General features: G+C 39.0%; 3 protein-coding genes across 3 annotated transcripts in view; 1 reads left to right on the top strand and 2 right to left on the bottom strand.

Annotated features, from left to right (window-relative positions):
* WDR43 (WD repeat domain 43) overlaps positions 1-955 on the bottom strand; it is a 47,719-nt gene extending 46,764 nt beyond the window's left edge. Inside the window, exon 1 of the mRNA XM_059405369.1 lies at positions 678-955. Within this exon, the coding sequence (XP_059261352.1) occupies positions 678-902 (225 nt within the window). The 5' untranslated portion in view covers positions 903-955. The remainder of the gene's footprint in view (positions 1-677) is intronic.
* Positions 956-11,235: 10,280 nt separating this feature from the next.
* On the top strand, positions 11,236-27,390 carry TRMT61B (tRNA methyltransferase 61B). The gene is made up of 7 exons (XM_059407582.1): positions 11,236-12,000; positions 17,806-17,908; positions 20,638-20,828; positions 25,318-25,409; positions 25,866-26,092; positions 26,799-26,876; positions 26,959-27,390. The coding sequence occupies exons 1-7, from the start codon at positions 11,290-11,292 to the stop codon at positions 27,000-27,002; spliced, it is 1,446 nt and encodes a 481-aa protein (XP_059263565.1). The 5' UTR covers positions 11,236-11,289; the 3' UTR covers positions 27,003-27,390.
* The window catches only part of SPDYA (speedy/RINGO cell cycle regulator family member A), a 30,962-nt gene continuing 30,538 nt past the window's right edge, over positions 27,265-27,688 (bottom strand). Inside the window, exon 8 of the mRNA XM_059407583.1 lies at positions 27,265-27,353. Coding sequence (XP_059263566.1) covers positions 27,265-27,353 — 89 coding nt within the window. The remainder of the gene's footprint in view (positions 27,354-27,688) is intronic.

The raw sequence follows: 27,688 nt of genomic DNA, 5'->3' as shown, positions 1-27,688 counted from the left end.
GGGGGTGTATAAAAGGGAACTGAGCAGAGGTTTAAGAAAAAAAAAAAAAAGCATAAAGTTTCAAATGACTGAGAATGGAAATAAGCCTGAGAAAGTCCAGAGTTTCAAGAGTGAGAATACCACTCACTGGACGTGGAAGAGAACACGTGGTGAGCCTGCACCCAAGGGTTCAGGGGTGGGGGGGGGGGGTGTCCGGAAGCAAGGAAACAGACTTATTCGTTCCAATCTCCTAAGGCAAAAACGATGAGCTAGAGAAATCGGAATAGGGTACTCCAGCCCCAAGAAGGGGCTCTGTCAAAATCCAGGACGCTGAAGAGCACATGTTGCTGCGCCAGGCTTCGCAGAAAGAAGCCGCCCTGGGAAGCTGGGGGCCTACGCGAACATGGCGGCCCCGGCGACAGCGGGGCGCGGGGCGCAGACCGCATGGAGTCAGTCAGGAGGGCTCCAGCCTACCGCCCGTCCAATAGGGCCGCGCCCTCTTTCGCTACTCTGCGGGCAGGCCGCACGCGGGACTGGCGAAGTGGACCGAGTCCGCGCCGCCGCCGCCGCACTCCGTGCCTCCTCACCCGGGGCCTCGGAGGGCCGCGCGAGATGCCGGGCCACGCGCCGTCTGACCGGGGGTGCGCTGAGTCCGAGTCTGGGCGCATGCCCGCCCCCCGCCGTCCCGCCTGCTTTACCTTGGCCTGCAGTCGCGCTGGCGCCCAGGCCAGGCAGGTGCAGGTACCGCTGAGGTGCGCGGAAGGCACGTACTCTTGGTGCAGCCTATTGTTGGCGGTCTCCCACACTCGCAACTGACCGTCGGCAGACGCCAAAGCGAAGTAGGCCTGGTTCAGCGGGGAGAAAGCGCACGGAAGCCCTGCCGGGGACAGGGGGTCGGCAACACCACGGCCACCCGCCGCCATTGCTGCCCTGGCTCCGCGGCAGCCACGTGTTCGTCTGTGCGCATGCGCACCGGCGTGGGGCGGGGCCTAGAGGGAGGAAGTGGGGCGGAGGGAGAGCAGAGACCCGAAGGAGTGGCTCGTCGCGTCTCTAGCCGGCGTTGGGCAGGCCCAACCTGTGGACGGTGGCTTGGAGGGCTCAGTGCTAATTTGTACGGGTTGGAGGAGGAGACGTGTATTGGGAAGTGACTGCAGACTAGAGAGCAGGCCCGTTACTTTGAAAAGAAAAAGAAAAAAAGAAGAGAAATAAAGAAAAAGGTTGGGTTTTGTTTTGTTTTTTTAATAACACGATTGAACTAAATGTTTAAGAGACAATCACTTATAGCGCCGTGATTGTGGCAACTGTTTACATTTTTCTTAACCACTTCCATGCTGTAATCATGTATACATATAACAATTTATTCAGTCATAGTAGTGTGAAAGTAACGGTGGGATCTACTGTCCTCCCACTCCCCATTTCGTCAGGATTAATCCTGTTACTACATCAAATAGATAATTTGGACGCCATATTTCACGAAAACTATGCATTGTGATTCAAGAAGTGTCAGATTAATATTATTCTGCCCACAGTTTATTGCCTAGCAAGAAAGACAAAAAACGCCACCCTCAGGGATATAGGGAGACTAAAACTTTTAAAGCCAGGGAGTGCCACGGTAACATTTGTGTTTTAGATTATTTGTAATGACAAACATGTACATGTTTAAAAGGCCTCCTGGACTCCACGGAGATGGTAAAGAGGCAAGAAGGAAAACTGACACAATATAGGAAAGTGCTGGGTCAGACTCAGATGCAAGCAGTAAAGGTGGGGAGAAGCACCCAGACTTCAAATAGAATCTGAAGTTAAAAGGCAACAGGGTTTGCTAAATGATTGCAAAGGGTGAGAAAAAGACAAGTGAAGGATGACTCCAAGGCCTGAGCAAACTCATGAATGGTGATACCATTAGCTAGATTGGGGAAATGGGTTTGGTTGGAGTGGAAATCAAGAATACTGTTTTGGACAGTTAAGTATGAGTATGCTGAAATCCATGTCAAGTGAGGGAGCTGGGGGCAGCCTGTGCGACCACCCCTCCCTCAGGACCCTCACTGGCCCCTACTGGCTATGGGCTCCCTTGCTCCCCAGAGTGGTGGGGGCTGGGACCATGAAGGGAGGGGGCAGGTGACAGTGAGGTCCTGGGGGACTGGAGTTGGCTACAGAAGAAGATCATAAAGATGTAAATTTGGATGCACTAGCATACAGATGCTATTTGAAATTACGGGACTAGCCAGATCATGTTGGATGCAAGTATAGATAGAAAAGAAAGCTTAGCCCCAAACTGTGCAACCTTTAGAGGTCAGGAGGAGGGGGAAGATCCAGCAAAGAAGATTAAAAATGGGTAGGATGAAAGCCCAGGAGAGTGAGATGTCCTGGAAACCAAATCTTTATAAGGATTCAGGAAGGAAAACTTGATCAAAGCCATGCCAAATGCTGTAAGATGAAGACCAAGCATAAACCAGAATTTGGCAACATCAAGGTCATTGGTGACTCTTCAAAAGCACTTTAGGGGCACCTGACTGGCTCAGAAGGCAGGGCCAACTCTTAAACTCGGGTTATAAATTTAAGCCCCACACTGGGTATGGAGATTATTTAAAAATAAAATCTTAACACACACAAAAAGCAAAACAAAAGCATTTGGGGTGGGGGACTTACTATGGAAAGTGGAAGAGAAAAAGGGATGTGAGAAAGCAAAAAAAAGGATTTTCAGAAAAGTTTTCAAGGATTTCTGTTACAATGGAGCATATATGAAGAAAAAGTCTGAAGACTCTTCTGTATGAAGAAAAGTCTGAGCTAGAGTTATAAAGTAGTCATAAATAAAATAAACGCTTATTGCACTCACGGTGTGTCCAGTACTGTTCTCTGTGTTTTATGTCCGTTAATCCATTTAGTCCTCACAATAGCCCTGGGATGTAGAAACTATGACTATCTCCGTTCTTCAGATAATAAAACTGAGGTATAGAGCTGAGCAGTGGAGGAGGAGCTGGATTTCTAACTGAAGTCATCTCTGGGTATGAACAATTTAACCCAATGAAACTATATAGAGTTCACATAGATGACCCTGCAATACCCAAAATGTCATTCCTTGACCTCCTTCCTTTCAATGATCTCGGCCTCTACCCTACACCAGCCACTTATTCCCAAGGTCATATCTCAGACATTATCATTACAATAGCTGCACTCCCTCATAGTCTCAGTTTTCCCACACCACTATACCCACTGATTCCTGGTCTTTACAGCTTGCTCCCGCCAACTTCAAGGCTCCAGGCAATCCTTCTATCCCACCCAACTGTCAAACCACTGATCCTAGCCTTTTCACCTACCCTCACCCCTCCTCCTTGATGGCTGCTCTTGCCTCTAAATTTATCTTAATCTCGATCATTACAACCCTCAAATCCCTTGCCTCTTTCCCACATCAATGTCCTTCTGTGGTAAAAGTGCAAGCCTGGTCAAATCTAACTCTCTGCCCAGAAGCAGCTGAAAGCAATGAGAAATAAGTCACAGCTTCCTATTATGACTCTTATCTACTTTAAATTCATGGTCACAAACTTCATGTGGAAGTCAATGCTGCCGAGTTATCAGTTGTTCCCTGGCCCATTCATACTTCCATTTTTCTCCTAGATACTGATTCATATCTTTCTTCTCCTACCACTTCAAACCTATCCCTCTCTCCCTGCTCTCAGTGAATGACTGTGCTTCGTATTTCTTGAGAAAATAGAAGGCATCACAAGAGAACTTCCACAAGCTTCCAGTACCATGAACTCTAACCAAACTGTACTCCGTCACTCCTGCCACTCCAGATGGATTTTCCATGCTCCTAGAAAAGGCGACCATTCCACATAAGTTCTAGATCCCATGATTCCAAAAAGTCTTTCCTCTATCTACAAGCATCAGTTTTACTTCTCAGCTTAATCCTTCTCATTAACATATAAACATACTGGTTTTTTCGTTCTTCCTAAAAAATAATATTTCCTTTATCTTACTTCCCCTTATAGTCACTCTCTCAATCTTTTCCTTCCTTAAAAAAAAGTAGTCTAATTTTCTTTTTTTAAAAGATTTTATTTATTTATTTGACAGAGAAAGAGAGAGCACATGCATAAGTAGGCAGAGAAGTAGGCAGAAGGAGAAGGAGAATCAGGCTCCCCAATGAGCAGAGAGTCCAAACCTAGGTTTGATCCCAGGACTCTGGGATCATGACCTGAGCTGAAGACAGATGCATGACCCACTGAGCCACCCTGGCACCCCAGGAGTCCAATTTTCTTAAACTCTCACCTCCAATGGGACTTTCATCCCAACCCAACACTAGCCCAAAATTCCCAGTAGGGCCACCTCTAACCTCCATGTTGCTAAATATGTGCCCATTCTAAGTCTGCCTCTCATGTGACTTGTCATTAGCGTGCCTGCCTTCCATGACTTCACACCTTTCTGGCTTGCCTCTTATTTCTCTGGTTCTTCTTCTCAGTCTTCTATCTTGGTTCTTCCTTATCTCTTACTCTCTAACATCAGGGTAGCTTAGGGAACGTCTCTACTTGGGCAAGGGACTTTCCAGAATGAAGACTATACATTTTCCAGCTTTCGCTACAAATTGTGAGGCCATATGACTAGCAGCCAATACAAAAATGTCCTTTTTAAAGGTATGCTATTCTTCATTGCTTTTTTCTTCTTAATTCCTGGAACTCAAATGTTATAGCCAAAAGCTAGAGCATCCATGATGGACTTTGAGGAGAAAACAGCATAGTGAGAATAGTAGAGCAGCAAGACAGAAGAAACTAGAGACTCTGAAACATGATATAAGTCCTGCACCAATGCCTCGGACCTCTTTTATACAAGAAAAAATAAACATCCCTGTTGTTTAAACTACAGTATTTTGGGTGATATTACACACAGCTGAACCAAATTGTGCTCATTATTTTCTATCCTTTGCCTCAGTTGGTGATCCCACCAGCCATCCAGTTAGCCCCTTGAGAAAGCCAGAAATAAGCCCTATTAACCAATCCCATATCTCACTTCTGCCCAAACACATAACTCACATCTGATCAATCACCAGATTCTGTTTTTATCTCTTAAATAATTCTCTATTCAATTTCCTCACCTCCATCCAGTTCTAACCATGTCTGTTCTTATTGTGCCTTGTCACTCTCACTGGAACTGCCACCAATGCTTGTATTGGACTCCCTTTCTCCATGCCAGTCTGGTAGTATGATCTTTGTAAAATATTAATCTAACCACTCCACTTCTCTACTTAAAATTCTTCACAGGGGCACCTCGAGGTGCAGTTGGTTAAGTGTACAACTCTTGGTTTCAGCTCAGGTCCTGATCTCAGGGTCCTGAAATCATGCCCACATTGGACTCCATGCTCAGCGAGGAGTCTGCTTAATACTGTCTCTCCCTCTGCCCCTCCCTGCCATGCTCTCACTCTCTCTCTAAAATAAATAAACCTTTAAAAAAAAACTTCACAATCTTGCTGGCACCTATAAAAGAAACTCTATGCTGTTTAATATATTTGGATTACAAAACAATCTGTAAGCTGGTGCCTGTCAGCCTCCCCAACAACATCACTCATTAGACCCTCATCTGCTTCTGGTTTCCTGCCCTTATCATCCCTGTCATGGGTCCTGCTCTTTTGCATAATTTAGGCTCACGCAGGTCCCTCTCTGCCCCAATTCCAGCTCTCATCAAATTACCAACAATTCAACTTTTTATTGCTGTAGATAAAATTGTAGATAAAAACCAATGTTTTTTTATCCTAAAAGGTGTTAGATACTACAATCTCTAATCCTTAACAAAATATTTGCAAATCAAGTCAGCAATATACAAAAAAAAAAAAAAAGATTAAATACCATGATCAATTGGGATTTATCCCAGGAATGCAAGGTTGGTTTTACATTCAAACTTCAAAAACTATAATGTACCATGTTAAGGGAATAAAGGACTAAAAATGCATGATAATTTTGAAAGATAAAGAAAAAGATTTTAACAAAATCCAACACCCATTCATAATTAAAAACAAACAAACAAACAAATTTTGGGGGTATCTCAGTGGCTCAGGTCCTGATCTCAGAGTCCTGAGCTCAAGCCACATCAACTTCCAGGCTCAGCACAGAGTATGCCTGAGAATGCTCCCCCCTCCTTCCCCTCCAGCATCCCCCACTCCTCCTCTGACTCGTACTGTCCCTCTCTCTCAGATAGACAAACAAACAAACTTTTAACAAAGCAGGGACAAAAGGGAATATCCTCAACCAGATAAAGGGAATCTACAAAAAACCCACAGCTCACTTCATACTTAATGGTGAAAGATTGATGCTTTCCTCCTAAGATTGAAAATTAATGTCTCATCAATTCTATTCAATATTTTACTGAAGGTTCCAGTTAGTGCAATAAAGTAAATAATTATGACGATGATGATGGTGATAGCATCCAAATTGTGGAGAAAGGAGTAAAAGTATTTTTATTCACAGATGACTTATAGAAAATTTGAAGAAATCCACAAAGATTCTAAACCTAATAAATTAATGTACCAAGGTCTCAAGATACAAGATTAATATATAAAACCAATGATACTTCTTCATTCTATTGGTGGACAATCAAAATTAAATTGAGAATGACTCCATCTACAGCAGTACCAGAAAGAATAAAATACTTGGGAAAAAAATTAACAAAAGTTCAAGACTTGTGTTCTAAAAAGTATAAAACATTGTAGAGAAAACTTAAAGGAGACCTAAATAAATGAAAAGACATTGCATGTTCATGTATTGATAAACTCAATATTGTCAAGACCGTGATTCTACTCAGTTTGTTCTACAAATTCAAAACAATCCCTCTCAGAATCTTAGCAGGACTTTTTGTAGAAACTGGTGAATTAATTCTTTTTTTTTTTTAAAGGAAATTTCAGAAGTTAGCTTTTTTTTAAAGATTTTATTTATTTATTTGACAGAGAGAGAGATCACAAGCAGGCAGAGAGGAAGGGAAGCAGGCTCCCTGCTGAACAGAGAGCCTGATGTGGGCCTCGATCCCAGGACCCTGAGATCATGACCTGAGCCGAAGGCAGTGGCTTAACCCACTGAGCCACCCAGGTGCCCCTGGTAAATTAATTCTTATGCGAAGTGAAATGATTATCTAAAAGAAGAACAAAGTTGGTGTCCTCATACTACCTAATTTCACAACTAACAATTAAGCTACAGTATCAAGGCAGTGTAAGAAATTTTAAGATGTACTCTCAGCAACTTTCAAACATGCAACACAATATTAATAATTGTTGGGGCACCTGGATGGTTCAGTTGGTTGAGCACCTACCTTCAGCTCAGGTCATGATCCGGGAGTCCTGGGAATGAGCCCTTTTCAGGCTCCCTGCTCAGCAGGGAGTCTGCTTCTCCCTTTGCCCCCGCCCACCCCCACTCACATTCTCTCTCTCTCTCTCTCATAAATAAATAAATAAGTAAATCTTTAAAAAACAATATTACTAACTATTGTTACCACATTATACATTACATCCTTGGGACTTACTTATTTTATAACTAGAAATTTGTACCTTTTGACCTCCTTCAATTGACTTCTTCGGTTTCTAATATACAACAGTAAATCCTGGAGGATTTCTACAGAAGCCAGATTCAAGCTCAGCAGTGACTGGGGAAACAAGTGAAAAAGCAAGAGAAAAGCAGTTATATTCTCAGATTTAAATACTTTATCTTTCACTAAAAGTTAAAAAAAAATTACGGGGGCACCTGGGTGGCTCAGTCATTAAGTGTCTACCTTCAGCTCAGGTCATGATCTCAGGGTCCTGGGATGGAGCTCTGCATGGGGCTTCCTGCTCAGCAGGAAGTCGACTTCTTCCTCTTTCCTCTGTCCCTCCACCCTGCTTGTGTGTGCTCTCTCTCTTTCAAATAAACAAAATCTTTTAAAAAATAAAATAAAATTTAGATACATGTAAAGATATACAATAAAATACACAAGTATTAAATATATTTGGGTCATATTTGCATGCTGAATTATTCAGTATAGTCACTTAGGTATCAGGACTACTGGTTTTCTCATTCCCTACTTTCTTCATTCATTTATTAATATTACAAATATTTATTTGTTATTTAATATTACAAATATTTATTGAGGGCACATTTTGTTCCAGGCACTATGACGGGAAATGGAATTACAATAATGAATTAGACACAGCCCTCTCCACAATCTTATCCTCCAACTTGGGAAAATGGTAAATAAAGTGATTTCATTTAATCTGACATGTACTGTGGAGGATTGGCCTGAAGACAGAACATACAGGAGAGGCACTTCTACCAGTGATTTGGACTTACTGTAGGTTCCCATTCTAGTGAGGCTGTTAGGTGAAGGATGAGGGAAAAATTACACAAAACACAGGAAAGAAGCACACACAAAGAGGTAGAGGAGCACATCTGTGGAATTAGAAGTAGTGATCTAATTTGAATGGAGATTTTAAAATGTCAGTCATTAGCCATAGTACTTCTTGACAGCTATTTGGGCTTTAAAGTAATTGCTCAACTAAATACCACTAGAAGACAGTGTCTTTCTGACCTTATAGCATAAACATGATGAGTAGATGCTGCCTCATACTGTCAGATAACAGTTTCAGAGTGCAGGCTGATTGTTTCATAGGGAAGACAGAAGGAAAAGGAAAAGTATAGCCAAAAATAGAAAGGCCCATATAGTGACCTTTTTTTTAAGAGCTTAAATGCTCTGAAAGACCATGAATAAATAAGGAATAATTATATTTTTCAACATATGTTAACATATTCTGTTAGATGTGTATAGGATAAAACATAACATCCCGTCTTATTCAAACAATATAATGGGATGTTATAATTTAAATTTATAACAAATTTAAATTGTTGTAAATTTAAATGATTTCTCATCCTAGAAATCAAAGAGATGTAAGTTTTTCCCCATTTTGTCAATATATCTTCTCCTTTCCAAGTCCTACTTCTTCTGAAATAATAGCCAAATATCATTTAATCATCTTTAAGAGATAATAAAGTAGGAATGATAAAATTTTTTAAAAGATTTTATTTATTTATTTGTCAGAGAGAGAGGGAGAGAGAGCGAGCACAGGCAGACAGAATGGCAGGCAGAGGAAGAGGGAGAAGCAGGCTCCCTGCTGAGCAAGGAGCCCGATGTGGGACTCGATCCCAGGACGCTGGGATCATGACCGGAGTCAAAGGCAGCCGCTCAACCAAATGAGCCACCCAGGCGTCCCAGGAATGATAAATTTTAAAACCATTAATAGGTCTTAGGATTCAGAAAGTTCAACTCAGGCCTTCATTTGACAGTAAAATAAAAAGATTGGTCATAAAAACTTTCTTTAAAAAAATCAAAACCAGAAATGAGACCTACAGGTGGAGTGGAGGCAAGAACAGTTTCTTTATTCATTTTTAGGACTGAAAAGAGAGAAACCCTGATAATGGATTTTTGTGGTGGCTGATGTTTTAGAGAACACAGTTTAGAAAGTACTGATTTGTGTCTTCAAAAGTGATAACAAAACTTATTTTATTAAATTTAAACTGAGCCCGTAGCCCTTTGAGCATATTTTGACTTTAACTCTAAATTCAGCTGTACTGTTGACCGGCCTTTGGGAGGGGGTGTTGTAGTACAAAGAGCATGGGTTGCTGAAACAGACTGACCGAGATCAGAAACCCCATCATGCCATTTGTCAGCTATGGGCTGTTGCCAAAATCATTTAATCTCCCTGGGTCAGTTTTCTTATGCACGAAGCAGGAATACTTACTTCTACCACAGGGTTGTTGTAAATTTAAATGAAGTATCTACTGTGCTTGGTATTGTCAAACCCTCAATAAACTTTTGCCAAGTGAATTATTATTAAACAGGTTAGTGATATTTAATGTCAAATTAGACTTTGGACTCTAAAGATAACTTTTTCTGGTTTTGTTTTATTTTTTAGGATTAAATCAATTTGTTTTTGTTTAACTCTTTTGGGTTGGGCTGCCAAAACCTGGAATAAGTGATTTTAAAAATATATATATTGTATTTATTTATTTTTTTTTTGTATATACATAGAGAGAGATAGCAGGGGAAGATCAGAAAGAGAGGAAAGGGGAGGAGAGGGAGACTGATAAGGGGCTCAATCCCAAGACCCTGAGATCAGGACCTAAACTGAAAGCAACAGTCAGATGCTTCACGGACTGAGCCACCCAAGCATCCCTGGAATAAATGATTTTTAAACAGATTCAATTAAAAAAAGAGAGAGAAAATGCAGATAATCCTTTTTTTTTTTTAACACAACAAATTAATTTTCTCACAGTTTTGGAGCATGTTAAGTCCAAAATCAAGTTGTCTGCAGGTTTGGTTTCTTCTGAGGTCTGTCTCGGTTTGTAGATGGACATCTGCTGCCTGTCTTTAGCTGATCTTCCGAGCGTGCCTGTGTTCTAATCCCCTTTTCTTATAAGGACACCACTCATAGTGAATTAGGTCCCACATTAAAGACTTCACTTTAACTTAATTACCTCTTTAACCCTATTCCCAAATACAGTCACATTCTGATACTGGGACTTCAATGCATGAATCTTGAGGGGATTAAATTTAGCTATACCCTTCTGCCCTACAACCCTGTTTTAGCAACGGCTTTTCCACCCTTAAAGAAGATCCTGTTGAGTTTTAGGGGTAGTAAAAGAATTAACTGTTATATTTTAATTATCAGAAACAGTTCTGCTAAATAAGAACCCAGTGAGTAACTTCAGTCGGCCGTCCCCGACTCCCTAAGCCTGGGGCAGGCAAGCAGACAGTCAGAGTCCAATCGAAGGGACTTGCTAAGGTTGGCGGGGGAAGAACTTCGCAGTCAGTTGGAAAGGAACGGGGATCAGCAGGTGGCCCTTCCAAAAGGCGACAGTCCAACGCATCTCTGGGCTTTTTAACTCCTACATCTTGAGGTGATCGTGTCACGTTCCTCTTTCTGATGACCGTCGAGTCGACCCTGGTCCAGGACTTCAGTTTACACAGCACTTTGACAGGCTTTGTCTCTCTTAAGCCTCCTGTCCACAGCGTGAGGCTGGTGGGGATGTGTCAGCGGCCAACTGTTTACTCTGCCCACATTCCGAAGAGGAAAATGTGCTCCTGCCCCAGAGTGTGACTCGCACCTGGGACAGTTACTCAGCGACACCCCGAAGCTCTTGCGCCCCGCCCCACATTAGGACTACCCCGCCCCCTGGACGCATGCGCAGGGGGAGCTCTTCCTGCGAAAAAGCGGCGGATACCCTGACGGCTGCGTCAGTGCGTCCAGCGCGGGGAGGGCCTCGCCCGGCTCTACGCCACTTGTGTGCGACGGCGCCTGCGCCGGACATCATGCTGTCAGCCGGCCGGCGAGGTCTGGTTGTCCTCCGGCTGCGGCGCCCCAGGAGGTGGCTAGGGCTCGGAGCTTCTCCGTTCCTGCGGGGCCTTGAGCGAGAGCTCTTGGAGACAGCCCGGTCATTGTGTTGCGAATCCTGTCCTAGAGACGCACGAGACGGAGAGGGACGGCGCGAAGCGTCACGGAGGAAAGCCCCCAACACAGAGCCTCCATCTCTCCCTCTGCGCGTCCGAGGCACGGGGATCAGATGTCTTTCCTCACTGGAGGTCCTCAGACAGCCGACGCCTCAAGAGGAGTCACCCTCTCGAGAGCGCGGAGACTCGAGCGGACACCAGGGCCAGCCCGGTCCCGTCCACCAGGGTTCCGGGGGTCCCTTGCCCGCCTCCATGGCCCAGTCCGTGACTGGGGTAGAAGAGCTTCCTGGCTCCTTTTCCTGCCCAGCTTCCAGGGAGGGGTCCTTTCGCGCTGGGGAGCTGATCTTAGCTGAGACTGGGAAGAGAGAAACCCAATTTAAAAAGTTATTTAGGTTGAGTAACGCCGGACACTTAAATAGTAGCTGGGGGAGAGTCCCATTCAGCGAGATCGTGGGAAAGTTTCCCGGCCAGATACTGACGACGACTTCTGGTAAGCAGCTCATGCTGAGGAGGCCGGCACTGGAAGACTATGTATTACTGATGAAAAGAGGGCCTGCCATAACGTATCCTAAGGTAATGCGGTGGGAGTTAGGTGCGTGTTGGTTCCAGAAAGAGCCCAGCTACAGTCCTGATAAATGTGCTTAAAGCACATTTCAGAACATTTAAAGTTTTTATTCTCAGGTTGAAAAAAACAACAACAATGGATGGGACTTACATATGTTATGATTGCGAATGTTAGGAGGAAACAGCCACCTTTTACCTTTAATCTGGGAGTGTTGACTCTCTCATCTGTAAAGTGAAAAGAATACTGACCTAATGTATAGAGTTATGTGAGCTAATCAGGCACTTATGTTTGTCCCCCATAACCCTTAAGTTTGCAAGTTCAGGATTCGAGAATGTTCAACCCTTTGGTACCATTATGGAAATGTTTTTTTAAATTATTTTTTTAAAGACTTTATTTATTTATTTGACAGAAAGAGATCACAAGCAGGCAGAGAGGCAGGTAGAGAAAGAAAGAGGAGGAAGCAGGCTCCCTGCTGAGCAGAGAGCCCAATGTGGGGCTGGATCCCAGGATGCCTGGGACCATGACCTGAGCCGAAGGCAGAGGCTTTAACCCACTGAGCCACCCAGGCACCCCCTATTATGGAAATATTTTAATCATCATTTAATTAAATAAAGCGTGTTACTAGGTGTATGTTTCATCAATGGTAGATATCTTACTGTGCTTTTTGCTTTAGGGAAAAAATAGTTTTCTATTAAAACAGCTAACATTAAACACTGAACATACAAGAAATATTCTGTATAATAAATTAACTGCCTAGTTTCTTGTTACAACTTCATATGAATCATCCATTGCTAGGCTTATTTCAGTTTTTTAATCACAGTCACAGTCCATGGGTAGAATATTCCTTTGTAACAATTCCTATCCCCAGATGAAGAGTCATTCGTCATGTATTCAGCAAATAATTACCTATCTTCTATAATCAGGGTACTATTATAGGGGAGGTATGGTGATGAGCCCCAGTCCTTGCTCTCAACCTGGATGTTACATCCTAGAAGGGGTGACAGAGAACACACAAGTAAATGAAAGGATGAGATAATTTCAGGTAGTGCTAAGTGCCATGAAGACAAATAGATTAACAATGACATGTTGGGTGACCTGGGGGAAGAGAATACTTTATGTCAGATGGTTAGAGAAGGTCTCAAAAGAGGTATGTTAGATAAGAAACCCAATATAAGGAGAACCCAGCCATGCAAAGATCTTGGAGCCCAGGGTTCTCACAAAGGGAAGAGTAGTGCGGAGATGCTATAATGGCTTGAGTGAGTTAGGTGAGGGGGAGAGTGGTATGACATGTGGTTATTCCATGTGCATTGGGTACCACTGGAATGTTCTAAGTAGGAATCCAATTTATGTGTTTCTTTTTTTTTTTTTTTTTAAGATTTTTATTTGTTTATTTGACAGAGATCACACAAGTAGGCAGAGAGGCAGGCTGAGAGGGGGAAGCAGGCTCCCTGCTGAGCAGATCCCAGGACCCTGGGATCATGACCTGAGCCGAAGGCAGAGGCTTTAACCCACTGAGCCACCCAGGTGCCCCTCCAATTTATGTTTTAAAAGATCTACCAAGGGACTAAGAAAACCTTTTGAGGCTTTAGGCCAGAGAGGTACCATAAACTCTTGACAGAAACTTTTTCTTATTTTCTTTTTCCTCTTCTGACCATTCAATCTAGCTACCAAAAAAAAAAAAAAAAAAAAAAAATTCATCTTGCTTCCCCACATCTTTTTTCCTCCTCACTAGAAAAAACTGAGAGAATAGTTGTATTTTATAAAGTTATAAAGATGAATCTTTAGTGCACTTTCTGCCTTTCCATTTGTTACAGATAAAAGTCACAGTGCTCCATTCTAAGGAGGAATTTATGTATGTATGTATGTATTTACTTATTTTAAAGATTTTATTTCTTTGAGAGAGCACAAGTGGAGAGGAGAGGGAGAAGAATCAGGCTCCTTGATCAGCGGGGGGCTCCATCTGAGCTGAAGGTAGATGCTTTACTGACCACCCACAAACCCCCTCCATCCTAAACAGGACTTAAAATACTAGACATTCTAGGTGTTCACTTCTCTTTTTATTTCCCAAGTGGTGGCTACAGGAAATTTGACTTCAACCTTTACAACTTTGAAATGCTTTTTAAAAGAGTACCTCAATAGGGGTGCTTGCATGGCTCAGTGGGTTCAAGCCTCTGCCTTTGGCTCAGGTCATGATCCCAGGGTTCTGGGATCGAGCCTAGCATTGGACTTTCTGCTAAGTGGGGAGCCTGCTTCCCTCCCTCTCTCTGCCTGCCTCTCTGCCTTCTTGTGATCTCTCTCTCTGTGTCAAATAAATTAATCTTTAAAAAAAAGAGAGAGAGTACCTCAATTGACTTGAAAGCTGGTCTCTGTGTTAGAATTACATAGTTTTGTCTTAATAATAAAAGTAGGTCTGTGGAGTAATTTATTTATTTATTTTTTGTGGGAGTAATTTCAAATAAACTTCCTAACAGATACTTGTGAAATGTCAACATTTCACATTGGTCAGTATCAAGCACTTTTAGGTTTGGAATAGAAATATAGATGGAAACATTCCCCAAATTTTATTTTTTATTTTTTTAAATTTTAAAATACTTATTTGTTTAATTTGAGAGAGAGCGTGCACATGTGGGAAGGGCAGAGAAAGAGGGAGAAAATCTCAAGTAGACTCAGTGCTGAATGCAGACCCTGACATGGGGCTTGATCACAGGAATCTGAGATCATGACCTGGGTGGGAAACCAAAAGTCAAGATGGTTACCTGATGGAAGCACCCAGATGCTCCCACTCCCCAAATTTTAAAAATTAATATTTTCTGCTGATATGCATGATTGTGGCACTTACAGAAGAACAACAGGGGAGTAGAAATTGTTGCAACTTAATGAAGCCTAAGTGTAGCCTACTTACTAAATCTTTCAGCTGAGGGCTAGATTTATGTTACTGAGTTAATCAGGAAAGAGATTGGAATTCATGTTGAGGAAAAAATGGAAGTTTGAAAGGGTTGTTACCTGAAGTCCATTCTGGAAAATAGCATGGAGGTTCCTCAAAAAGTTGAAAATAGAGCTACCCTACAACCCAGTGATTGCACTACTGGGTATTTACCCTAAAGACACAAAGTGTAGCGATCCGAAGGGGCACCTACACCTGAATGTTTATAGCAGCAATGTCCACAATAGCCAAACTAGATGTCCATCACCAGATGAATGGATAAAGAAGATGTGGGGTGTGTGTGTGTGTGTGTGTGCATATATATGTGCATATATGTGTATATATGCATATATATATAATGGAATACTATGCAGCCATCAAAAAATGAAATCTTGCCATTTGCAACAACATGGAACTAGAGGGTTTATGCTAAGCGAAATAAGTCAGAGAAAGACAATTATCATATCATCTCTCTGATATGAGGAGTTTTGAGAGGCAGGGTGAGGGGTTATGGGGGGAAGGGAGGGGAAAAAAGTGAAACAAGATGGGACCAGGGAGGGAGAAAAACCACAGGAGACTCAATCTCTGGATTAAGAGGGTTGCTGGGAGGTGTAGTGGGAGGGATAGGGTGGTTGGGTGACGGACATTGGGGAGGGTATGTGCTATGGTGAGTGCTGTGAATTGTGTAAGACTGATGATTCACAGACCTGTACCTCTGAAGCAAATAATACATTATATGTTAATAAAATTTTTTAAAAATGCAGGAAACTCAATAGTAGAATGATAGTTTGTAACCCTGGAGGACTCTCCCAATAGCTTTAAATCCCTTTTGGGAAAAGGTAGGGAAATGATTAAATGCTAACGTCTCCCCTCCCCAAGTTTTGAACTGAAATTGCTAGAATATATATAGTGAAATCCAGTCTAGAAAACTCATCCCATTGATACCATGTAACCTGAATAGCAGGAAGCAAAAGCTAAAGTGTGCTTAAGTTTTTATTTCATAATAGTTGGTTTCTTTATTTTATGTGATCCGAGAAAATAGAATTGCCTTCTGCAGGACATTCCACTGTTAAGACTACCCAGCTGCTCCTACTTCTGTGTGAAATTGTACTCCCTCCCCACTCTACTCCTAGGTGCCTGGCATGTGGGAGAGGTTATGTATGTCCGAAAGACTCAGCATTTGTGAATGAAACTTTTAGACTAATACATCTTAAAAATTACGTGTCTGTGTATCATTTGGCCCAAGCCTTAGCCCTGCATTTCAGAAAATACATTTTGGCTTTTAATTAGACAACTTTACCTGTTGAACATTTTCTTATGCAACCAAACCTATATTTAATATACAATGTTTTGTGACTCGACAGGATCCTAGAAATCTCCTCTTTAAGAATTTTCACAGCAGCTTTTCCCAGAGAAGGAAAAGCTAGTAAAAGCTTACCAGATGTGCTGCTTATTTATTAGCAATTTTCAAAGGTTCAGATGGGGTAGTGTTGAAATACATGCTAATGTTTAAAATTTTCTGTATAACAAGTGGTATAGTGTTAATGATCAACAGCGTGGTCTCTGTGGGTTCAACATCCGTTTTACTCCTGACTTGTCCAGTTAATTCCTGGCTGTGTGACTTTGGGAAAATTACTTAACATCTTTGATTTGTCTTTGTAATGGGGATGATGATAGTTTTCTCAAATTATTGTCCTGATTAAATAAGTTTATGAAAGCAATTTGTATTCTTTTTTTTTAAAGATTTTATTTATTTATTTGACAGACAGAGATCACAAGTAGGCAGAGGCAGGCAGAGAGAGAGGGAGGAGGAAGCAGGCTCCCCGCTGAGCAGAGAGCCCGATGCAGGGCTCGATCCCAGGACCCTGGGATCATGACCTGAGTCGAAGGCAGAGGCTTTAACCCACTGAGCCATCCAGGCGCCCCGAAAGCAATTTGTATTCTTAAAGAAGCCTGGCACATGGTAAAGTTTCAATAAATAGCCCTTATTATTATTATCCCTGATACTCTCATTAACAATTCAATTACAGCGTTTGTGAAATAGGTCCTATCTATCACTGGTATTCTAATGCTAAATGAGAAGTTCATTTCCTTTCATACAGAGATTATGTAATACTTCCTAAGTGGTCTTACTGGGTCTAATTTTTCTCTTCTCTAGTATATCCTGCATTTCCCTGTCATAGTAATCTTCATAAAATGCCATGCATATTACCTTGGTGACGTGCCCCAGTTACTGACCAGGTCAAGTTCAAGTGCTTTAGCCTGGCATTCAGTTCTCTCCTTTTCTCTTCTTCTGAGATGAGGAAACTGTGTTTATTCTACCTCTGTTTTCTTTTTTTTTTTTTTTTTTTAAAGATTTTATTTATTTATTTGACAGAGAGAAATTACAAGTACACTGAGAGGCAGGCAGAGAGAGAGAGCAGGAAGGAAGGAAGCAGGCTCCCTGCCGAGCAGAGAGCCCGATGTGGGACTCGATCCCAGGACCCTGAGATCATGACCTGAGCCGAAGGCAGCGGCTTAACCCACTGAGCCACCCAGGCGCCCCGTCTACCTCTGTTTTCTTTAATACCATTTCTACTTCATGATTGTTTCCTTAAATTCTCTGTGTCTTTAAGCGAGGGCCTTCTGCTGATAACACTATTCTCTGGGCTTCTATTACTACTTACTGTCTATAATTTTGGTATTATGCTGAAGTGCTGCTTATTTGCTAACTGATTGCTGAATCTCTTATTTCGTCAAGTAAAATATCAACTCTTGGGTAGGCTGAGCCAGATTTTAATACTCTTTTTCACTCTTTTCTTTTCCAGGTCTAACATAGTGTTTGATAAGAGCCTGTGCTTAGTACATACTTATTGGACACTGAGTCACCCATACTATGTTTCAATCATAGGATATGAGTATGATACTGTTGATGATGGATATCCACCCAGGGGATACTGTTTTGGAAGTTGGCTCAGGCTCTGGTGGAATGAGCTTATTTTTATCCAAAGCAGGTAAGAGATGGAGAGAAATGAGCTGAATTTAGATGGGCAAAGAAAACATTCAATCTTTCATAATAACAGAAAATTAAGTGGATAAAGATGTCTTAGAAAATATTCACATGACTGTGATGGAGAGCATTCTCCTTGAAACCAAATGCCGGCAACTGTTTTTCTTTCCACCTGTACATTTCTTCTAGTCATTCTCTCTCTAACCCTCTCTCCATTTTCTGTGCTTTCTCTTGTGCCCTCCATGTGTTTTAAGGCATCTTTTTTTTTTTTTTAACTGAACTTTTTACTGGGACATAACATAGCTATCGTGCACAGATCCTAAGTGTGTAGACCTCAAAGAATTTTTAATATAATGACCATACTCAAGTAGTTATCACCCAGATTAAGACAGGGACTGCTGCTGCATCACAGAAATGTTCTCATGTCTCAGTCATAATCGATTCTCCCTAAAGATAACCACTGTTCTGCCTTTTACCATCATTGATGAGTTTTGCTTGCTTTGAACCTTGTATGAAAAGAATCGGACAGTATGTACTCCCTGAATGTGGCTCCCTTCAACATTCTGTTTGTGAGAGTCAGCCATTGCGTGTAGCGGTAGTTCTTCCCTTTTAGTGGCTGTGTAGCTACTCCATTTTATAAACATATCATAGCTTTTCCATTCTTTTGATGGGTGTTTGAGTTGAATATTATGAATAGTGCTGCTCTGAACATTCTTGTATTTGTCTTTTGGTTCATATGTGTACATGTTTTTGTTAATAACAATTCCAGATGAAGATTCAGTAGGAGAGAATATAAAATGTAGAGGGCGCTCAGCTGCAAAGTCTCTAAAAATTGTCAGTTTTTTAAATGTATTGCTTGAAGGCAGCACCTCATCAAAAATCAAGAGGTATACAGTAAACATAAATATCTAATTGATTATTGCTCCCGTTGACTGTTTAATTCCTCTGAGTGTCAGGACTGCTTTGGCTGCTTTGGCTGCTCTGGCTGCCGGTGCAGTTGTTCTTCCTCGGTTAATGACAGACCACTGAACAGTGACCTCACTCTCTGTGGGTAGATTTTTTTTTTTTTAAAACATTCATGTTCTCTTTAGTGCATTCTTTTTTAAATAATAAACTTTGTTAGAGCTATCATAGGTGCATGTGGGTAGCTTGTATAAAGAATACCGATGGAAATATACTGAATTAAACTTTTTGTTCTTTCACCTAATGGCATCACATACAATCATAATCCAGTTTATTCTAGGTCAGGAAACTCATTCTGGCCTCCTCAAATCTTTATTTATTCTTTTCTGTACATAGTTAAAGGCAGTCATTTCTTCGCAATCAGTAACTGAATTCTAAATGCATTTGACATTTTATAATTTTTACAAATTATATATATTATATATATAATTTTATAAATGCATTTATAAAAATCTGTGAGAGAGGAGGAGTGCCCATATTTCTAACATCTATAGTGTCAGAGTGTCATGGCATTAATATTCCCAAACCATGATCAAAAAATTATTGCTATTTACCTTTGCGATGGATTTTTTTTTCCTCCATAATTTTCTTTTCCAATTATTTAGCGTATGCTATTGTTAACATTAAATTCTGTACCTTGAGAACATGATGAATTGCAGCTGGAGTTATATTTCAAAAGATATTCTAGAATTTAAATTTTTCATTAATAAACTGTAGACTTACTGATCTAGGACAACTTCTAAACGATATCAAATAACCTCAAACAGAGGTGGGTGGGAAATTAATCACCTTTAATTAAAATGCATAGTCTTCTGCAGAAACGATTACTATGCCAAACAGTTTAAAAGTTCTTCAGACACACACAAAAGTACAAATATCTTTTAAATATATGAAATGCCTAACATCCATATTAACATCCATAACAAAAGAAATGAAAATAGAGCTACCCTACAACCCAGCAATGGCACTACTGGGAATTTACCCTAAAGATACAAGTGTAGTGATCTGTAACATAGGTAAGGGTTAGGATTAGGGCTAGGGTTTAGGGTTTCATCCACAACAAAAGAAATGTAAATTACAACTACAATGATAAAATTATATTCAGTTTTTAGATTGACACAGGTTAAAAGTTTGAAAAGTCTTTGTTGGAGAAAGTATGGAGAAATAGGCACTTTACTACATTGTTTGTAGAATATAAATTGGTATTTTTTTTGGAGGATAATTTGGCAATTTCAAAATAAAAAAGTCACATACCTCTTGAGCCTGTAATTTCATTTTGACGACTTTGTCTTTTCATGGATACAAAGGTTTAGGCAACAATTTTCATTGCAATATTGTTTGTTGGTAGCATAAGACTAGAAACAAGCTGAATATTCATCAGTAGAAGACCAGTTAAATAAACTATGGTATAGCCATACAATGGAACATAATAGCTCTTAAAAGGAATGGAGTAATTATTAATAACTGAAATAACACTGGTAAGTAGGAAGGAGTATAGGACAGTATATACAATACATGTATGTTTCATTGTGTGTTAAAAACAGGGAAAGTCACTGGCACTAGGTATCTTGCGAAGAGAAAATACCTGGTAATATGGTTTCTCTGCAGAGGAAAATTGATTAAGGATCTGGGATAGGATAGTTTTCTAGCCTTGAACTATTTGAATTATTTTTTCACATCAAGGTAATACCTTTGCAGAATATTTTTTATATTCTTTTATGAAATGATACAATACAGTGAAATATCATAAATTCTTTTTTTTAAATTAAGTTGGATCACAAGGACGAGTCATAAGTTTTGAAGCACGAAAAGACCACCATGAATTGGCTAAGAGGAATTATAAAAACTGGTGTGATTCATGGAAAATGAGTCATGTAGATGAGTGGCCAGACAATGTGAATTTTATTCATAAGGATATTTCAGGAGCAACTGAAGACATAAAACCTTTAACATTTGATGCGGTAAGTTTTCTAAAGTGGGTCCTATGATATTTAATACTGACCATGTAGAAAACAAGGATCACACTTCTTTTGTGTGGCGAATGCTCTTCCTTTATTATTTGCCCCATTTCTGTCTCTAGGAGTAGGAGGAATATTTTCCTTTAATATTATGGTACGATTTAGAGCAGAGAGATATGCTGAATCAGGTGCCAAAGCTGTTAATAAATGTCGAGTAATGACCAGAGAGTAAGAGGAGTAGTTGAGCATCATGAACCACAGCATTTCTAGGATAAAGGAATAATAATTTAGGAGCAGCTTTGGGAGCATATCCCAGTACCTGACCTCATGTTATGAGATTTGGGGAATAAATAGTCCTCATTTGTGGGAGAGGTTTGGGGGAATAAATAGTCCTCATTTGTGGGGGAACAGACAAGAGGCATCTTCAGACAGTTAACATGAGGATGTAGATGAGTGTTCATTAAAGATACTGAGGTTGGAGGCATACATTATGAGCATAGCTCCAGAAGGTGGAGTGGATGGATTTGTGAGGAGGAACAGTGAGAGGTTGAATTAGGGAGAAGAAATAGAGTAGTATGAAGATAAAAGGATAGATGATGAGGGAATATTTTAGGCTGACCAGTGATGGTAGTGATGGGGGACATGGAGGTATTTAGTTGGCTTCAGAGGTTCAGAATTCTAATGTAAATTGCCTTATCCTTGATGATTCCATTATCATTTCAGAGCACTACAGACTGAGATCTAGGTTGTCTTTGCTTTTTTTAATTGGCTGTTGGAAAGTAGGATTACTTTAGGACATTTATGGGGAAACTAGTTGAAAAATGAAGTTCAAAGAGATCTTTTTTTTGATCAGGACTGGTTCCTATAGTTTTGGTGACTCAAGATTCCTGGATACAAAGACCACAGTTCTTTTTCCTCATCCTTGTTTGGCTTGCATATTACAGCTCAGTAAGGGCCAGAAAAAAGTAATTTCTTTACATAGACCATCATCAGAATGTTATAGTTACCTGGAGGGTTAATTGTCATCAGAAGTTTGCTTGATGATCATGAAACATACAAAGGATTTTAATGATACTGCTGAAGCTTTGTAGAAACCTGTTGAGCCATCCCTGATCTAAAAGAATATTCCTTACCAGATTTATATGATGGACTGTCTTGAGTAATAGTGTCAGATGATTGCCAGTATGAGAAATTAGAGGGGGAGGAGCCATACTCCCACCATCCAAAATGATGGTAAATTGAACAAATAAGGTGTTAAACCACAAAGACAGAGAACAAAAGGAGAAAAAATGGCTAATAAAATATTTTAAACAAAATTTAAAAAGCCTAGCCATCAGAAGAATGAATGGACAAATGGAATACTTGAAAAATAGTGTTATTTAACATAGTGAAATAAATGTACTATACCTAAATCAGTATATCTCAAAGACATGGTGCTTAGTGAAAAAAGGCATTATAAAAGAATATGTATGGAATGGCCACACATATGTAAAATTTAAAACTATGCAAACAGGACAACGATTACCTGAGGAGAGAAAGGGAAAGAAGAGGAACTAAGTTTTGGCGTCCATTCAGTCTGGTTTACTCTTGGGCCCCCATAAAAGCCAAGATGATCTTGGATAAGTTACTTAATCTTTCTGTGCCTCAGTCCCCTCACATATTAAAGAGGAATGATAATAATAGTTCATATTTCATAGAGTTGTTAAGGATTAAATAAGATACTTCATATAAAGTACATAGAACAGTACCTGGTGTATAGTAAGCATTAAAGAAATATTAGCTATGATTTTCATCATTATTCTTTCTTTCCTTTTCTCTACCTGTTTAAAATCTATTTTCCCCTCAAAGTTTAGATAAAAGATCACCTCTTTAATAGAATGTACCTTACTCATCTAACCGGGGTTTATCCTCATTTTCTGGATTAGTGAACCACTGTTTCTAATGTTTGTTTCAACAAACATTAAAGACGTGTTATGTGCCATGTACTATGCTAAGACAGAAGTGAATTATACATTTAAAGGAGCTTTCAGTTAGAAAATAAACATATAAACAATTACTGGAAAGACTCTGAAGCATGGAACACCATGGCTGTAGAAATTGAGTATCATGAGATGAAGCTGCAAAATGCAGTCTTAAGGGGCTACATAATGAAGAACATTTGTATATATATTAAGCTAGGACTAGGGCATAGAGACATTTTCTTTTCTTCTTATTATTCTTTTTTTTTTTTTAAGATTTTTATTTATTTGACAGAGAGCACAAGTAAGCAGAGAGGCAGGCAGAGGGAGAGGGACAAGCAGACTCCCTGCTGAGTAGGGAGCCCGATGGAGGGCTGCATCCCAGGACCTTGGGATCATGACCTGAGCCGAAGGCAGCTGCTTAACCAACTGAGCCACCCAGGCTCCCCAAGACACTTTCTTATAAATAATAAGAACTACTGATGAGTTCCCAAGTGGGGGAGGAGAATGTCCAGATTCCTATTTTAAAGTAATTCATCAGGTGTACAATATAGTGATTCAGCAATTCCATATATTGCTCAGTACTCATCAAGATAAGTATACTCTTCCATTTTAGAGTAATTCTGGTGGAAGAATAAGGCTGTGAGTCTATGTAGAGACCTATTGTAATGTTACAACAAGATACAATGAGGTCCTGATCTAAGAAGGCATTAGCAGGAAGATAAATTTGAGAAAAACTTAATAGGTAGGTTTGTGGGCCTGAGTAATTTTAATCCAAACAGAAACAATAAAATCCCACAGATTCTCAAAAGAGAATTCAAGGTAAAGAAAATGATGACTCCGAACAAGTTTCTGATTTGAGTGACTGGATGGATGGAAGTATTAATGGAGAATGGAGTATTTAAGAGCTTTGGCAAGTTTCTTGGTTATGTGACTTTTTGTCCTTGTCAATAACATGAACTATAGCTGAAGAAGCCCACTTATGTTTATCCTGTTGACCTTTGATTCAGTCATTGAGATCTTTCCTTGAAATCTAATAGGTATTTTAAACTCCTGTCCAAACCTGAATTCTTGATTATTTCTGCCAAGCCTGCCCCTCCCATGGTCTTCACCATTTTCCTCATTAGAAAATCACATCTATGTTCTTTCAGTGGCTTAGGCTAAAAACACTGGATTCATCTTGACTCCTCTTTCTCTGGTATCCAACAACCGATTCTAATTCTAATTGGCTCTATCTTTTCAAAATATATACCCGCTGGTTATCACATCTAGTGCTCTTTACTATTGCAAGTCACCATCATCCTTCCTTGCCTTCTCCTGGTCTTTTCTATGTGTAGATTTAAAAAATAAGTCAGAATGTACTTATGCCACTGAACTGTATACTCACAATTCATCTCTTACCATTTTCCCACTTTTGTCTCCACTGCAGTGACAGTGGCCTTCTCAGACTCTCCAAGTATCCTACAGCCTCAGAACATTTGTATTTGCTGTTCTGTCCATTTGGAGCATACTTCCCCCCTAAATTTCCATAGGGTAAGCTTAATCATTTTCTTCAGGTCTCTTCACTGACCAGGCTATGTATAAAATAGCACTTCCTTTCCATTACTCTGTATCCTTCATATCCTGCTTTATAATTCTGTAGTTCTTCATGTCATTTATCATCCTCTGACTTATTTATTGGATTTTTATTTAATATCTATCCCTTTACTAGAATATATGTTCCCTTGAAATGAAATAGAATATAAGCTCCTGTTATATCCTTACTACTTAGCAAAATGCTTGGCACATGGAAGGTACTCAATAAATATTTGGTGAATGAATTAATAATGAATGATGACCCATTAATACTATTTGAAAAAACACATAAATAATGGAATAATTTCTAGTTTAGTAAATATGTTGTGTCAACTACTCTTAGCTTTCTAGAGTTATCCATCGATAAAAGCCACTTGATTTCCTATTTTGACCATATTTATTTTTGTTTTAAATGAGTTTGTTTTTTAAGTTTCATTTACTCATTGTATTCATTTGGCATCTTTTATGAGTACAACCCTGTATTCTGCAGTTGGATGAAAAATAAAGAACTAAGGATCAGGATTCTTGCATTTTAGAATCTCTAAAATTAATACTCATAACTTTCCTTTTGAACATAGAAATACATATTTGAGATAATGTGAATTTCTGTTGCCAAAAGCTGAACTAAAGCAGTAAAACTTTATTTATAAACATGTACATTTGTATATATATGTGTATATTAGATATAGCTGAAGAAAGATTCCTGTATTATTGATATTGCCAAGTATAAGACACACCATTATGATTTTCATGTAGTCAAGTACTATAACACACTGTATAATAATAAGGATGCCTTTTTGAGAGCAGCAAAATGGCAACAAATAATATTAGAGTTTAAAAAAATGAAGATTTTAACTAGGTAATTGCTTTCCAGAAGTGTATCATTATACCACAGTAAGAAAGAAAACCTGTACTTTGTTTAATGAAAACTCAGTCTGATTTGCTTTCCCCCCTGACAGGTAGCTTTGGACATGTTGAATCCTCAAGTTGCTTTGCCTGTTTTATACCCAAATCTTAAACAGGGTGGTGTGTGTGCTGTATATCTAGCAAAGTGAGTAATATGGATATTCTTCTTTGTATTGTGATTTTAAACACACTTTTGTTTTATCTCAAGTAGTTGACTATAATGTTCATTTTGTAACCGAATTAGGTATATATGTCATCTTGTAAAACTGTTATGAAATGATGTATGTCCCAATTAATATATATTGCTGTTTAAATCACCCTTTACCTGAATGGTTAAATAAGATGCATATTTCTTACAATTTAGAAAAAATGTTTTAAAAGTTTAATGTGAACAATACTGTTAAATCATAGTCTCTGTATTTTTTTACTTAGTATTCTATGAAATTGCATGTTTTGTGCTCTAACTTGCAAGTTTATATTTCCCCCTTGGTTTAACAATAGCATTTAAATTTGGGTTAAGAGGTATAGTGAACTTAAAATAAGTATCAAGTTATTATTGTAATAGAAATTTAAAGTACTTTTTTTTTCACTTTTCTAAAAGCATCACACAGGTTATTGAGCTTTTAGATGGAATTCGCATCTGTGAACTTGCTCTCTCATGTGAAAAGATAAGCGAAGTAATTGTTAGAGATTGGTTGGTTTGCCTTGCAAAACAGAAAAATGGAACTTTAGCTCAAAAAATAGAACCTAAAATCAACACAGATTTACAATTACATTCTCAAAAGAAAATCAGAATTGAAGGTGAGATGTTTCAAGAGGATGACATTGGTGAGCTTCAATTTAATTTCATATATGTTTGTAATAATAAATGGAGAATAGGTTTCTGAGTGTATTGACCAATGATTATAAAACTATTTCTCAGGGATTTGTTCTTTTTCTGTAGAGAAATTGAAATGTATTTATTCTGTTAAATTAAAATCTCTAAGGGACAGAATAATGACTCTTCTTGTCTTTTATGTAAAACTCTGATACCTTTGAAGTATTGAACTTCTTACAGTATTAATATTTTTGTATCAAGGAGGTTGGCTTATGAAATACTTTAAATATATTAAAGGATATTTTAAATTTAGGTCAGTGATTATTACCGAAGGGAAAGAATTTAATAGGACCTGATATGCAAATAGCTAATATTCCAAAAAGCAACTTCTAAGATGCTACTGGAATTCCTCAAAGAGCTAAATTTAGGTCTTTGTTGTGTGTACACACTATATAGGCCATGAACAAGTTTTCAAATTTCCATTGATTGATGATATATAAGCTTATCCATTTGGTTATAAAACCGTATATGTTTATCATTTAATCCTTGACAAATTGTTTCTGTAAGATAACTAGCAGAGTAGCTCCAAAACAAATGCTGAAAAAAAATGTCTGAGAGAAAAAAGTTAAAGGGGTAGTAATTTGTATTTTAACAATTTTATGAACAAATTCTCAGATATTTTATATAGCTTATAATATATATTTTGTTCTACAACAGAAGAATCACATTCTGATTTTCCATACGGATCATTTCCCTATATTGCAAGACCTATACACTGGCAAACTGGTCATACAGGTGAGTGAGGTTTTCAAGCCATATTAAATGGTGTTTTCTTCTAATTTTGTAATGACCTTACTTTTTTCTCTCCTTAAATTAGCTTTTCTTGTCAAGCTGAGGAAGTTTAAACCACAACATAACTGAGTGCCTCATATGACAGCAAGTGATTTGAAGATGGAAAAGTATCAAAATAGAACTTTATATTGTGAATCACAACTTTCATAAGTTGGAATTATTAGCTATCACTATTATTTGTATAACTTTGACATATAATTTTGAAAAACAAAAGCTAAAGGAAGATGTGTAACATTTCAAAACTGTTTAAATGTCCCCATTTTGATACTTGTCTTGTAGTTAGTTTGACATTTTGTAGTTAATGATTCCAAGTTGGTTTAGTTGAGCCATCTCATTCTTCACTTCCTGTAAACCACTCCATTGATTTGTCTTTCTTCATAAAATTAGTTTTCTTTTCTTTCTTTGATTGATGGTCATTGGCTACCAAAATAAAATATGCATTTTAAGATAAATTTTATGTATCTGTGTATTTTAAGTACATATTTTAATGGCTTGTATCTATCTTAAAAAGTAAAGAAATCTGGGTTATAGTAAGTAATAGGAAGAAAACTGATAATGATACAACCATCTTAAAAATTATAAGGAAAGTTGTAACAGTTCTTGAATCTCTTTTATCCTTCTCAGACTCAATTTAACTCATTTGAAAAAACATCAGAATTAATTAGGGGTTTATTATTCATATCAGTTATTTAGCATTTACTAGGAGCCCTACATTGTTTTAAGAACTTTATGAAATTTTTTCAATTAGTATGTGT

This window comes from Mustela nigripes, chromosome 7, assembly GCF_022355385.1.
Source record: "Mustela nigripes isolate SB6536 chromosome 7, MUSNIG.SB6536, whole genome shotgun sequence".
In the NCBI taxonomy this organism is placed as follows: domain Eukaryota; kingdom Metazoa; phylum Chordata; class Mammalia; order Carnivora; family Mustelidae; genus Mustela; species Mustela nigripes.
Note: the sequence above shows the minus strand (reverse complement) of the source record. Positions and strands in the feature narration are given on the sequence as shown.

What these genes read in the sequence shown, in the direction of transcription:
- TRMT61B (XM_059407582.1), top strand. Translation starts at nt 11,290, where the DNA reads ATGCTGTCAGCCGGCCGGCGAGGTCTGGTTGTCCTCCGGCTGCGGCGC. An exon ending in CTGCCATAACGTATCCTAAG is followed by an intron (nt 12,001 to 17,805) that starts GTAATGCGGTGG and finishes TTTCAATCATAG; the next exon opens with GATATGAGTATGATACTGTT. An exon ending in CTTATTTTTATCCAAAGCAG is followed by an intron (nt 17,909 to 20,637) that starts GTAAGAGATGGA and finishes TTTTAAATTAAG; the next exon opens with TTGGATCACAAGGACGAGTC.